At 41.9% G+C, this 14,716-nt stretch overlaps 2 protein-coding genes across 4 annotated transcripts in view; one reads left to right on the forward strand and one right to left on the reverse strand.

Moving 5' to 3' along the window:
- The window catches only part of epyc (epiphycan), a 19,030-nt gene extending 11,854 nt beyond the window's left edge, over positions 1–7,176 (forward strand). Inside the window, exons 3-11 of the mRNA XM_042079158.1 lie at positions 328–405; positions 658–736; positions 1,410–1,817; positions 2,236–2,355; positions 2,942–3,055; positions 4,984–5,142; positions 5,389–5,591; positions 5,974–6,069; positions 6,308–7,176. Coding sequence (XP_041935092.1) covers positions 328–405; positions 658–736; positions 1,410–1,817; positions 2,236–2,355; positions 2,942–3,055; positions 4,984–5,142; positions 5,389–5,591; positions 5,974–6,069; positions 6,308–6,478 — 1,428 coding nt within the window. The 3' untranslated portion in view covers positions 6,479–7,176. The remainder of the gene's footprint in view (positions 1–327; positions 406–657; positions 737–1,409; positions 1,818–2,235; positions 2,356–2,941; positions 3,056–4,983; positions 5,143–5,388; positions 5,592–5,973; positions 6,070–6,307) is intronic.
- Positions 7,177–9,964: 2,788 nt separating this feature from the next.
- Positions 9,965–14,696, reverse strand: LOC121697586. 3 transcript variants are annotated; one of them, XM_042079156.1, is made up of 5 exons: positions 14,656–14,691; positions 14,339–14,481; positions 14,084–14,177; positions 13,890–13,977; positions 9,965–11,155 (listed from the first exon to the last, which is right to left on the reverse strand). In XM_042079156.1, the coding sequence occupies exons 2-5, from the start codon at positions 14,448–14,450 to the stop codon at positions 10,373–10,375; spliced, it is 1,077 nt and encodes a 358-aa protein (XP_041935090.1). In that variant the 5' UTR covers positions 14,451–14,481; positions 14,656–14,691; the 3' UTR covers positions 9,965–10,372. The 3 variants fall into 3 exon arrangements, with proteins under 3 accessions (XP_041935090.1, XP_041935089.1, XP_041935091.1); XM_042079155.1 differs by having other exon boundaries at positions 14,339–14,696; XM_042079157.1 differs by lacking the exon at positions 14,084–14,177 and having other exon boundaries at positions 14,339–14,696.
- Positions 14,697–14,716: the final 20 nt, after the last annotated feature.

Raw genomic sequence — 14,716 nt, forward strand, 5'->3', positions numbered from 1 at the left:
AGAGGAGCTTGGACCTTGTAGTGTAAGGAGTCGTGCCCTGTGGGGACGCCAAAAGAGTGTCTTTTGGGTTTATACTTAGAGCATTAGCTGTACACAACTCATGGTATTGCTGATAGTGAGTAGTATTATGCATATAATCTACAGCACTGGCAAAGGTGTAAATACATTTCTCATGTCAACGTGCGCCTCCCGTCGAATGAGAGAGAGAGCAGACAGATTTTGAGCTCCTCTCAAGAGCCCTCACTTCTAACACTCACAGAAGAAGGGGGGGGGGGCTCAATTGATATGGCTCTGATTTTCTGGCATTCCCTGGCATCTGGTCCGCAGATAGAGATCGGCACGCTGGCCCCGCCCGAGGAGAGCGCCGTGGGAGAGGAGGAGGGAGAGGAGGCGGAGGAGACGGAGGCAGAAGAGGTGGAGGAGGTCGACGAGGCCGAGGGCGAGGAGGGAGAGGAGGTGGAGGAGGTGGATGCGGAGGAGGCCGAGGCAGAGGAAGGAGAGGAGGTAGATGTGGAGGAGGTGGAGGCCGAGGAGGTGGATGTGGAGCAGTTCGATGCGGAGGAGCCGGTTGGAGAGGAGGAGTATACGGGGGAGGAGTATACAGAGGAGCTGTATCCAGAGGTGGTGGAGGAGGAGTATGTCTCGGCCGAGGTGGAGATCCCCATCAAGCCCCAGCTCATCCCTGCAGGAGGCTCTGGGGGTTCCGGGCAGCTCATGGGCCCCGACTCGCAGGGAGGTCTGTAGCAAAGCGGGCCGTAAGACAACACCACCACCAACACCAACACAACCCCCCCTGCCTGTCTATCTATCTCTCCCCTCTCCCTCCATTTTATCTCTCTCTCTTTATATCTACCTACTCTGTCTATCTATCTATCTATCTATCTATCTCTCCTTCTCTCTGTCCCTCACTCTCTCTTCCCCTCCTCTATCTGTATCTATCTCTCCCCTCTCCCTCCCTTTTCTATCTATCTATCTCACCTTCTCTCTGTTTCTCACTCTCTCTCCCTCACTATCTCTCTTTCTCCACACACACACACACACACACACACACACACACACACACACACAGACACACTGCATTCCTGCAGTGCTTCGCAGGAATACAGAAAGTAGGGCCACCACCCCTGATGGGGTTTCTCTTGCCACACGGCTGTCATTCCATTTAACTCCCCACCAGTGGTTAAATGTGTGTTATCACCCTTTAACACTCACTCACTCATAACGTCACCATCCACTCCAATCCAGCTCAACAGTCACCTCTCTTACTCACTCATTCATTCATTCATTCATTCACTCACTCTCTCTGTCTGTCTGTCTGTCTGTCTGTCTGTGTCTCTCTTTTGTCTCGAATCATTGCCCATCTTTGGTCTCTAATCTGTCCTTTAACACCTAATCTTGTCTCTAACAAGAGGAGGAGCTGCGCCTGACGCCCATTGACATTCTTCAAATCTCTGGGGACTTGGGAGAGTCGGGAGAGGCATCGGGGGCATCCGGGGACGCTGGGGGCTCCGGCGCTTCTGGAGATTTTGGTTCCGGCGTGTTCAGTGGGGCTTCGGGCGACTTTGGCTCCGGGGGTTCCGGGGGTTCCGGGGCTTCCTCTGGCGAGGAGCCGTCCGAGGCGTCCGGTGAGATTGAGTACTCCGGAATCTCCGGTGAATTTAGCGGGGAAGCCTCTGGAACCTCCGGGGACTTTGGCACCGAAGCTTCGGGGACTTCCGGCGACCTGGGCTCCGCAGGTTCTGGAGTCTCTGGTGACCTCGGGTCCGGAGCCTCCGGTTCTGGGTCAGGTTCAGGAATAGTGTTGGTCCCTGATGGAGGTCAGTACCAGTGATTCTAGTGGGTAGTCTTTCTTTTGAGTCTAGAGGGTATCTGTCCAGTATTGGTCCATCTTTAATGTAACACAAAGTATTCAGCCTCTATAGACTTGATTCCTTTTCACTCAGTAGTGGTCTCAGTAGTGCACTTTTGGGGACTTTACGATTAAAAGGGTCTCTACTTTGCTACAAAATAGTCTATGCTTATGGCCTAGCCTACATGCTCAAAGCTTTTTGATTCCATTTAACTGTTCAGACTGAGTTAAATGTGTGTGATTTCATTTCTTTGCTTATTTTTATGTATTTTTTTTTGCATTGATCATTGCCTTCCATCCATCACATCCATGTCATCCACCCCACCATCCTTTGCTGGGACTCTAATGTCTCTCTCACTGCACTGCCTTGCCTTGTCTCTAACAAGAGGAGGAGCTCCCCCTGGTTCCGGACCTCCCCGAGGAGGCCTCCGGGGCTTCCGCGGAGGAGTCGGGGGAGCCCGAGTCTGGGGAGGAGGAGGTTATAGTAGTCCCTACAATAGTGGAAGGTCAGTACCCCCATGCCCCCCTGTATGCTTTTGCTTTAAAATAATAATAATAATAATAATAAGGCAACCATATCAACACAATGTTATTTCATTGATTATTGACCGATTTTGATTGATGTTGTTTGATCTTTTGGATGTTTGATGAGTGTAGCCTAGGCTAGGGTATATTGGTTTGACGATTGGGAAAAGCTGTTTTCATGATCTAGTGTTATGCTAAGAGATGGACCGGGGGGGGGGGGGGGGGGGGTGTCCAGTCCTTATAATAGGCTGTTGTACAAATACAATTTACTCATGGTTAACAGTTAGGTCAAGTCCTATGGCCATCTCTGTGCTCTGCTTGGTTATTTGTGACACGATACATTGTCATTAGCCATCATACTTCCCCTCCACTGCATTTAACTGCATTTGATTGGTTAAATGTGTGTTCATCAGTCTCTAAAAGTACTCATCATCATCATGTGTTAACTCATCATCAACCTTTCCTTTGTCAGCCATCACTCATTTGCCCCACTCATGTCCACCCTTCGTGTTTTCCCTATGATGTGTCTGTCTGTCTTTTAACACCTAATATGTGTGTGTAAACAAGAGGACGAGCTGCTCCCGACAGTCCCTACCACCCCAGAGGAGGTCACAGGGGGTGTTGTGGGCTCTGGAGAGTCAGGCTCACCTGACATTGACATTGACATTGACAGTACGGAAGGTCAGTACCACCTCAATACTATTCCCACCCACCCACTGCTGTGCTGTTTCGCGGCCGACTGCTTGGTCCAGACATATATTGTGTCAGCCAGCAGCAATGCTGTCGGCAACAGGTTAACTTAACAGACTGTGTAAGACTGAATTGGAACCCTCTATCATTAGATTGGCATAACTATGTATGTCATAAGTTCTGTACAATTTGAAATATACCATAGCTTAATGTTACACATCAAGGTAGTTAATATCCATTGATATATACAGTACAGTATTACAATATCAAAGTCTTGTGAGAGAGGTTTCCAGTAAGGTGTTTGTTATCTAAGGATACGATCATACTACGTACCCCATATTGATGATGACAATGTTAACCTATCACCAATTAAGAGAAAAATAGCATGACACTTACAGAATAATATTACCTGTTTGGAATGAGTTAAATGTGTTTCCATGATTGTTATCACCCGTCACTCTTTGGCCTGGGGCTCCATTTGCCTCCTTATATGTGCAGACAGGAAAGAGAAAAGTAAGTAGACACTGTTATACTTAATCACTTAATTCAAGCTACAATGCTACTCTCTAATGAATGTACAGGCAGTCCCCAGGTTATGAACCACCTTGCACTCATAAGTTACATCAAAAACATTGTGTCATACAATGTTTTATAATATGAATGCATGTACACTATGCACTACCACACAACTGTGACAGTCATGAAAGCATTACACACTTCAGTGGTGAATTGACTCGTGGAGCGTATAACCCCGTCTGCTATTTTAAAGGTATAGTGGAGGGTAAGTGTGATGTATTAAGAGAAAGGCAATGTAGAATTCATAATTACTTGTACTTATTTTATACAGTATGTATGTATACTTATCTGTAATTACCTTAGAACAAGTCCTGAGTCCTTTATATCTACATAGGGAGAGGGTCCCTTTCCATAGAGTCCACCATGTTTCTACTAGAGACCAGAGCAGGCAAACTAAAACATGACTTCTAGAGAGATCTTTTTACTGTACTTATGCCACTGTGTCTCCCACATTCTTGGTTGTCTCCCACATTCTTTATGTCTCCCACATTCTTGGTTTCTTCCTCATGCTCAATTCTGTGTGCCATAATTTCCCAACTATTAGCCGCAGTTTGTACATTGTTAGGGGCAGCCGTGGCCTACTGGTTAGGGCTTCGGGCTTGTAACTGAAGGGTTGCCGGTTCGAGATAAATGCAGAGACCAAATTCCCCCCACGGGATCAAAAGAGTATATACTTACACATACTTATACTTGCAACATTTCTTGCAACATTTCTTCAGCTATGTGGTTAATACACAGGGGCAGTTCATTTGGTATTAATATGGTTTTGTTTTTTTAACTTGCATAAAACACTGTCCTGCGGTTGATACACAATGTGGTTAATACACAGGAAATTACTGTAAGTGAAGTATGCACCTGTTCCAACTTATAATTTAACTTAAAGACAGACTTAATAAGCAATCTCTTTCGTAACCTGGGCACTGCCTGTTATTACAGATATCGACATAGACACATCCATAACCAAACGATACAGCATTTCCATATTTTGGGTACTACATACAAATATGTTCATGTAACATCAACTCCTTACCTCCATGCAACCCCCATGTCATCATGTTTGTGTTCATGTGTCTTCTGGTGTCTCTCATCCATTTCATGTGTGGCACGTCGTTACCACCAGTGACTCTGTAAAACACTGTTTCAGCATCATTAATATACGTGTCTAAAACTTCATACCCGACTGTGTGTGTATGAAACCATGTTTGTCTGCTTACTATCTCTCACATGACATTCCTCCCACAAAACACACATACACATTTTTATCATGAGACTTTTTGTTGTTTAATTCTTTCATTGTTGCATCTTAATGTTTTCCTTATTTATTCTGCATCATGAATCCACAGGTATGTCAACCTGCATGCTGTGTACCTGCTTGGGCGGGTCTGTCTACTGTGACGATGTGAAGTTGCAGAGTGTACCACCCCTGCCCAAAGATACCACTCACTTCTATGCCCGCTACAACAAGATCACAAAGATCAACAAGTCCGACTTTGCTAACATGAGTATGTGTCCCACTTTAAAAGAAAAAACAAATGCTGAAATGAATTATCATTTTACTGAATAATCACAGTGCATACCAACACATCTGTGCTGAGGAAAATATTCCTTTATCTATTGGAATGTGAAAATATAGCTGACGTCATTTGCAAAGTCTCCTATTTATCTGTTATGGAACAATTAGCACAACGTAGCATGTAAATCATTATGCCGGGTGTCTCACAGTACTTTTGCTCACCTCTTGTGTCCAGACAAGCTGAAGAGAATCGATCTTACGAGTAACGAGATCGGCCGGGTGGACGATGACGCCTTTTTCGGGCTGCCCGCTTTGCAGGAGCTGGTGGTGAGAGAGAACAGGCTTGTCCATCTGCCCGCCCTGCCAGCCTCCATGACCCTCATTGATGCCAGTATCAACAAACTGGGTAGCACGGGCATTCAGAAAGAGGCTTTCAAGGTAACTGAGGGAGTATGTGTGTGTGTGTGTGTGTGTGTGTGTGTGTGTGAGTGAGTGATATATATATATACAGAGATAGAGAGAGAGAGAGAGAGAGAGAGAGAGAGAGAGAGACTATACAATAAAAAAATATCACAGCAGTAGACCGTGACCTATCAAAAGAACTAGGTGTTCATGAATTCATGGCATCAGAAGTACATGAATAGATATTGACAGAAAAGTATGCTAGATTATACATTTTAAGTAACTTTAAAGCATTTACATAATACTAAATGTTTTCATTGTTGATGTCACACATGGCGGTATATGACATACCATATTTCAATTCAGGGATCCTCAACACCTTTGTACTGAGTAGTGCCCCTTGTTATTTTCTCACCAGGATATGGCAGGTCTTCTGTACCTGTACTTGACGGATAACAACATTGACTATGTTCCTGTACCGCTGCCGGACAGTCTACGCTCATTGCACCTACAGGTACCTGTACTCCTGCCTCAATACTGCCACCTGGTGCCCTTAGCAAGAATTGCTATCATGCCAACCCAGATGTTAAAACTCCATGGCCCTTGGCTGAACTCTGCACATGAGTTTGTGTATTAATTGAGGAGTGTACATTACATTTGTACCACTCTATTTTGAATATTGTTGCAATGTGTAGTTTGAAGTTTAATGAGTTTTTTGAGGTTGTCTTCACTTTTTACAATTTTTTCCTCAGAACAACAACATCCAAATGCTGCACGAAGACACATTCTGCAACGTGAAAGACTTACACTATATCCGGTACGCTCTGGAGGACGTGCGCCTGGATGGAAACCCCCTCAACCTCAGCAGAACCCCGCATGCCTATGTGTGTCTGCCTCGCATTCCTATTGGTGCTCTTATTTAAATTCACACACACACACACAAACACACACACACACACACACACACAAATTTGCACATGCGTTAAGACCTCTGTGTGCTCACCCAACTTTATTTCCTCACTAAAGGCTCATGCAAACTTACAAATGAATAGATGCCTTTTACTGACTTGTGCAAACACAAACACACAAACACACATGCGCGCGGACACACACACACACAGTAAGACACTTGAACACACAAAATTGCATACTCAGTAGATGATATTTGAATTGGTAATGATGCAAACTTTTCCTCCAACTACCTGCCTGTTTCCATATGGATATCCAACCAAAAGACATTAATGCAAGACACACTCACACACGCTACGACCAGAAGTCACTGGTCACTGGAAAACAGACTATAAGAGTTCGCTTTTTTGAAAAAAATCACTGGGGAAATGTGACAAAGCCTTCTTAGGTGTCTATGCCACCCAATCACAAGCACAGACACACTCACACACACACACACACAGATGCACACATATACATGCACACACACACAGCAGAGGAAGTTTTATCTTGAATTTCTCAGATCTCAGATGAAAAATCATGGGAAGAAACACAAAATCATGAACCTCTGAACATAAACTATGAATCAGTTTTATTGATCAATCAATCAATCAATCAATCAATCAATCAATCAAAAATATTTTGTTTATTTTATTTTTATTCCTGTTCAGGACTGGCTAAGATGACCAGTGATGACATTGTTCAAATGTGTTTGTTTTGTAAAAAAAAAAAGTGATAATATTAATGTGCAGTTAATTCTAACACACTTCCTGAAAAATGTTCATTTTACTAGCCTAAAATCATTCAAGCTGGAGCTTACGGATTCGTTGAAAGGACAATTTGATTATCTAATGCAATAAAAAATAAGCATTCTAACACAATCATTTGTTGTAAAGTCTGTACTGTAATATAAAAAATATATATATATTCTTTAAATAGCTTTTTTACATGAATTGCAATATTTGGTATATTACATTTCAAAGTGTTGTTTTAAAACATGCACAATAGCCTTCACATAAATATTTCATGGCTTCTGTGTGACTGAGGGGGTTTGTGGGAATGGTTTGGGGGTGAATCATAGTGTGCTATTGTGTACTTTGTATGGAAATACCACAATTGAATAAAGTTGTTTTGGTGACCTCTCCAAAACAGGGATGGCTCAACGTTTTTATTATAAATGAGCTTAAGTTAAGAGGAAGACCAGAGCTGATGAACTAGAACTTAAGTACAACATGTCAATGCCATGTTTATAAACATTGCTAACTGCTTAAAGATGCCCTGCCACACAAAATGTTTTTACTTGTATTTTTTAAATATGTTAGGTCCATATGTGTTTGTGCTATGTTGTGAATGTGAAAATGAAGAGCTACCTCCTCTGTCAGCTCTAGCCACTGAAAATAAATAAGCGGAGACATCGGGCTAATTGCAAAAGCTCTTCAGTTAGACGTGGAATTGATTAAGCTCATTACTAGGGCTGTCAAAATAACAGATTAATTTTGATTATTTAATTTGAGAAAAAATAACTGATTAAAAACAAATAACGCAGATTAATCGATTCTGTATGACCTTTGACCCCGAGCCGTTGTAGTCAGTAACCATTAGACTGTAAAAAGAAGGAGAGAGAAGAAAATGTGCTGCCTAGATCATTGATTGGAACATTTACTTTTAAAAAACGGCCTGATGGTGTTGATTAAAATAAAGTCCTCTGCAATGTCTGCAGCAAGGAATTTACATATCACCGAAGTTCATTAACTCTAAAGTCGCACATCAATGCACAGAAATAGTGTTGACATTGAGGGGAGTGTTCATTTATTTTCATTGTGTCCCCTAGGTTATATCTGTGGCCTGAAATACCTTGTATATATATATATAAAAAAAAAACTTCTTCCCGAAGCACTTTTGAATTTATTTCCTCAGCACATTAGGTCATATCATAGATTATTATGGCCATTATTAAAATAATAATAAAAGAGTTTTTGAACTTTAATGTCACTAATGCTGATTATTCAATGATTCATTTGAATTTAAATATTTAAAATACTTTCACAGCAAATATTATATATGTGATTAATTTAGATTAATTAATCACAGAGTACGTAATTAATTAGATTAAATTTTTTAATCGATTGACAGCCCTACTCATTACTATTCATGAGCTCGCCCAGTTGAGACCATGCCACAGAATTCGTCTAGCTCTATGTATGTAAGGATGGCTGAATGTCAAAGGGCTTGTGCGCTATGCACGAATAGAACTTCAGCCATGCATTTTACCCAAGAACTCAAAACTGAGTTGAGGATCAAATGACTTCAGTTTATTTTTTGTAACAATGCAACAGGCTTTGCAAAAAGGTTGCTGTTGAAGCCTGGAGCAGTAGGCTACCATCGCAGCAGTCTACGACCAGTACCCAGTCCATAAGTAAAACATTATAGAGCATCACAGTCCCGCCCACAGGAGTTTCCGGAAGTAAGAATTCAATGCAATTTCTCCATTGACAATTCGGGTATAAGCCATAAAAACTTAACTGCACATGGTAGACTCAAAACCAGCTACGGCTGTACTAAGCGATTGTATATGGTCATATAGAGGGCGAAAATTCAAGGGGCACTAACCTTGTTTTGAAATAAATGTCTTTTAATCGCGATGTCTTGGATAAGTACTTCATTACCCACAATCCTGAACAATCCCACAATCCCACAGTGATGCCTCTGATTGGTGGAAAGGCCGTTATGATCATAGTTTGAAACTTTATCAGCGAAAATTATTGACAAAGATGGCGGAGTCTTTTACTGCCTATGGCGAAAATCTTAATGTGAATAAAAACTTTCTAGACTATATATCACACAAACTTAGAGCCAATACACCATCAAATAGAACACTGTAAATGCTAGTTTAAACACTTAACTTTTCAGGTAGCCGATAGGCTAATCATTAGTACGGTGTTCATTTTAGGACATCCTCAGACTCAGGTGTCAGACTCAGAAAAACATTGGTCATCTTCAGACAAAACTGCCTCAGCGTCAGAAAAACCTCTGTCATCTTCAGACAAAACTGCCTCAGCGTCAGAAAAACCAGACTCAGATGTCAGACTCAGAAAAACATCTGTCATCTTCAGACAAAACTGCCTCAGTTTCAGAAAAACTTCTGTCATCTTCAGACAAAACTGCCTCAGCGTAAGAAAAACCTCTGTCATCCTCAGATAAAACTGCTTCAAACCAAACTGCCTCAGAAAAACATCTCTAAGGAATCAGGTCTCAGAAAAAATGCTGTCAGAAAAAGTGGAGTCAGCTTCAGAAAATTAGTTGATAACAGCTACCATCGCGGCAGTCTACGACCAGTGCCCAGTCGGTAAGTAAAACGTTATTGTCAACTCAAGGAAGTGTTATGTTATACAGGTTTAATGCACTCGCAAGCCTAGCAGGTTTTATGTCCATTTGGACAATGCTAGCACTTGCTAACCAAGCTAAGTTCATGCCAAATTAGTTGATAACAGCTGTCATGTTATGGACGAAACTGACCAGCTGTTAGCCAATCAGAGTCAAGCAACTTAGCTCGTTGAATATTAATGAGAACTGGTGCAAATCGAGCCTTCGAGTCTTCCTGCAGGCTTTCTATACCACGCTAGAATGGCTTGAAACAAGATAACCAAGGCATGTTTTCCACAAAAATTTTTACAGAATCCATGGCGGAACTTCAGACATTACCACAAAGTAATGGAATATGTGTGGCAGGGCACCTTAACAAAACTGTTAAATGAGCTAAGAACTTGAGAGTAACAATCACTCCACCCTATAGTACCTTTAGCCTAGCTTGGTTTTAGAGTTTTTAAATATTATAATTAGAAAAAGAAAAAAGACTTAGATTTAGAGAATCAGAATTTCTCTATGAGTTTCTCAAACAAGTCCAGGAACTTCTGCCTCCTGTCCAGACATTCTGGATCAAGGGTCACTTGCCTGATCCCATCTGACGTGTTTGTTCTACCATTCATTCCAACAGTTGTATAGTCCCTGCTGCTGACCACATTATTGAGGCCAGTCGCTAGCCTGTCACTCTCCAGTCTTGCCCTCTCCTTCTCCAGCACGGCTCTCTCCCGATCCACCGCTGCCCTGTCTCTCTCTACGGACGCCCTTTCTCTCTCGAGGGCGGCCCGGTCTCGGTCCAGGGCGGCGAGCTCTCTCTGTAGGCCGGCGCGCTCGTGCTCCAGCACCATCCTCTCACGCTCCAGCACCTCACGCTCCTTCTCCACAAGCCCCCAGTCGCTGTCCAGCTGCGCCCTCTCCTGCTCGATATCCCGCCTGTCGCTCTCCATCTCCTGCTGCATTGCATCCCCCGCAGTGCCTTCCGGTGTCCATAGGATGTCGTTGTCGTTCACCAAGAACTCGATCTCGTTTTTTCGCGGCAGCAACGTCACCACTGCCGCTGGCTGCATTGCCGCTGGCTGCGTTGCCACAGGCTCCATCCTGACGGTGCTGAAGTACCGTCTACGGCAGGGCTTGATGGGTTTGAAATCTGAGTCGCGGCTGGCCGCAATGGACGCAATGGACACCTCTGGGGCGCTGTTGTCCAACCGCCCCTCCATGGCATCGTCCATCACTGAAAACCAGCGCCAGGTGCTGGGGATGACCGTGACACCGGGCGGCGGGTTCTTTAGGTCCTGCACATGAACAAACTCAAGGGTGTCAAAACATTCTGCTCCTGCATATGGACACTGAACAGAGTCGGGCCATAACTGTAAGTCATTGTGCTCCTTGAGTGCAAATGGTCTAGCACTGCTCATGGTTTCGTGAGATACACTCACAAAATATATGCCTTACATGCGGACATGGCTTTGCATGATATGGACACAGGTGTGTGCATTGGTTTAGACTGTACTTGTTTTGTTGTTGTGGACACATCTTTCAGCAGAAATAAACAATTATCATCACCAGGCAGTAAACATAAGCCACTAATGAAAATGTGCATCTGTACTCCTAAGTCACTTTGCATAAAAGCTTCTGCTAAAGAAAAAAATAACATAAACAGATTTTGCTTTCTCTTGACCCTGAGCTAGTGCTTGAGAACGTCTATGCACAGTAAATGTACAGACACACGCATAGGCGAATGTCTACAGAAGTATACCTAAAGTTACTCTATGTTTTTTTTTCTTAAATCTACTGATTGACTAATGTCACCTGTAAACTTCTTGTTGTGACTGATAAAATAGCTTCCAAGTATGATTCATAAAATTCAGATTTCCTACTAAATTGCCTGGTACTAAACAATAGACAATAATATAATTTGAACTAATACTTGAATCTATTCACCTGAGTTGGCCTCTCTGCAGGATTCTTTGCAGTCTCCGCTAACAAGGTATTGTGGACTTCTTAAGATATCATCCTTTCCAGAGCATCAAGGTGGCAAGTGCATGTAATAGGACAAGGCCAAAATGGTATATCATTTTGAAGAGGAGGGGAAACATTAATGTCCTTCCTTATATAAACTTTAAGCTGTCATTTAATTTCGGTTATTGTTATGGTTATAACACTTCGTTGTAACAATCTTCAGAACAATAAGGCGTAATTGGCTTAACGAACTTGCAGAACTTGTAGTCGTCTACTACACATACATTCCAGGGTGTCACATTTGTTTTATATCATACTGTAGCTATGCAGATGACACACAAATTTACTTAGCTCTGTCGCCAAATGACTATGGTCCCCTAGAATCTCTACAAACTTGTTGAAATCAACAACTGAATGTCTCAAAATGTTCTTCAGCTGAACAAAACTGAAGTAGGCTAATTATATTTGGTAAAAAGGAGGAGAGACTTAGGGGTTGCCACTCTCCTTGACACAAAAGGGTTGAAAGCAAGGGATACTGTTAAAAAAATTGGTGTATTAATTGACAGTGATCTAAATTTCAACAGCCACATGAAAGCAATAACTAAATCAGCTTTTTACCACGGTAAATATTGCCAAACTTAGAGGGCTGGTGATGTCAAAACGTGATTTATAAAAACTCATTCAGGCATTTATCTCCAGCAGGGTTGATAACGGCAATGAGCTTTTCATGATAATTCGAAACATGCGTTATTAATAATGGCATAGTGCATGGTTTCCATAACCACGAGATACACGCTTCTTCATAACAGCAATGTGTTGTTAACAGACATTCACCAAAACGTATAGCCCAGCAGCAATCTATCTAAAATAACACATATTTGAAGTACCATTCATGTTCTCAAATATTGAAGTTGTGGGAAGTTTACATAGATTAAGCTGTATGTTTCTTTCGTCCCCCCCATGCTGTTTCATTTGTCCCGGCCAGGAGAGACAAATGAAACAAAACGCACGTTCGACTTCTCCTTAAATAACTCCTAAACGGTTTTGTTCAGAGCTGAAAATGCAACTGTATTTGACAGAGGACAGATGTAGGTTGCTAGTGACAAAATATTAGCTTTCAGTGTTTTACGATGTCTTTGTAAATTATGTTTAATTGTGTTTCATTCGTCCCGGTTCTCCCCTACTTCTACCCACACCTTCTCAACCTCTCTGGTGTCAGGATAAATAGATAGATAGATACTTTATTGATCCCCAATGGGAAATTCAAGGCCTCAGTAGCATACAGGATAAAAACCTGTAAGTAAAACCTGCTGTTAGAACTAAACATGGTAAAGCAGCTTTTAGCTGCTATGTGGTTCAGCTCTGGAACCAACTTTCGGAAGAGATCAAAAAGGCCCCAACTGTAGCCAGTTTTAAATCCAGACTGTTCTCAGATGCCTTCTGCTAACTGCCCTGGGTTAAAAATTCTGAATCTGCCTTTAAATTATTCTACCTTGTGTCTTTTATTTTGTCTTTTTAATTATTCTTTATTTTTTAAATGATTTTACTTTGTGCCGTGCGTTTTATGTTTTATTATGATCTTTACCTTTTAAACTATTTTTTGACTTGACCTTCTATGCTTTTATTTACTATTACTGTTTGCTTTTGTTTATGTAAATCACATTGAATGACCTCTGTGTATGAAATGCACTATATAAATAAACTTGACTTGACTCTATCTTCCTACACCCCATATAATCCATAAAAGTGCCCCCTTAAAGTCAGAAACATTTAGATGCCGAATTGACAGGAGTCGGAGGACAGTCTTTTTTTTTTGTAATTGCATTAGGTAGGCTAACGCATATAATATGATGGAGGCCAAGATTTCTCAAGAGGAATTCCCTTACAAAAAAAAACTTTCTGCAGTTATGACACAACTGCAGTTATACCGCACACTTTCTGAAGACAATGCAGTTTCATGCCCAAAACATTGCATTTCTGCAGTGAAGTGCAGTACAATGCAGTTGCAATGGACATTTTAGTTTTTTACTAAAATGGACATGTAATGAAGGTTACATTCTTCCACACCTTGTATTTATTTTGAAGGTTATCCCATTTCTTCTTTGCTTGGACAGAGGACAGCTTTCTGTGAAGACCCATCTCCTTTAAAATTGCCCTGTGAATAATGAGATTTCATTAGGTTGTATAACCTAAGTTTATACTATATAATTTTACTACGTTATACCGTTACTTAGCTGTTAAACTAGCCTACAATAAGTTACCTCCAAGCCAGTTTTGCTGAATGCTTCTGCCCAGTGAAAAGTTTTTTGTTAGATACTCTTAACTTTATGAACTGGCGTGTTTCTCCATCAGACACTGAAACAATTCACAGGGGGGAAAGGAATACTTTGTAAATGTATTCTGAATGAAGTTATTATCTAGGACACTTTGAAAGTCATGCATGGACTGTGTCTGCGACCTATCTAACAAGGTTACAAGGATGACTGAATGCACATGCCTACGACAAAAATCCTTACTTTTGTAAGTTAATTCGGAACCCAGTACAAGGCTTGATGTCACCGGTGATGTGGGCTCGTTATCTGTTGGCTTAGGTGTTGATGGTGCTGAATATAATGCGTGATCCTCCATACCGACGATTCACAACTCCACCACAATAAGGCTGCAAGGTGTAGACTTGTGATGTAGCCTAGCCTTTCGGTAGGAAAAGGCTACAGGCAACAAATCGATGAGCAACGCCTTTTAAAGTGCTAACTAGATAAAAAAGCTCCACAAGCCAATGCTACGAGGCGTAAGGTCATATCGGAGACTAATCGATTAGAAATAAAATACTGACATCTGCTTAATGGCTGTCCCTGTTACAGTTATTTTGATAACGTCCTTTTCCCAGCCTAGGC

This window comes from Alosa sapidissima, chromosome 22 (assembly GCF_018492685.1).
Source record: "Alosa sapidissima isolate fAloSap1 chromosome 22, fAloSap1.pri, whole genome shotgun sequence".
NCBI lineage: Eukaryota > Metazoa > Chordata > Actinopteri > Clupeiformes > Clupeidae > Alosa > Alosa sapidissima.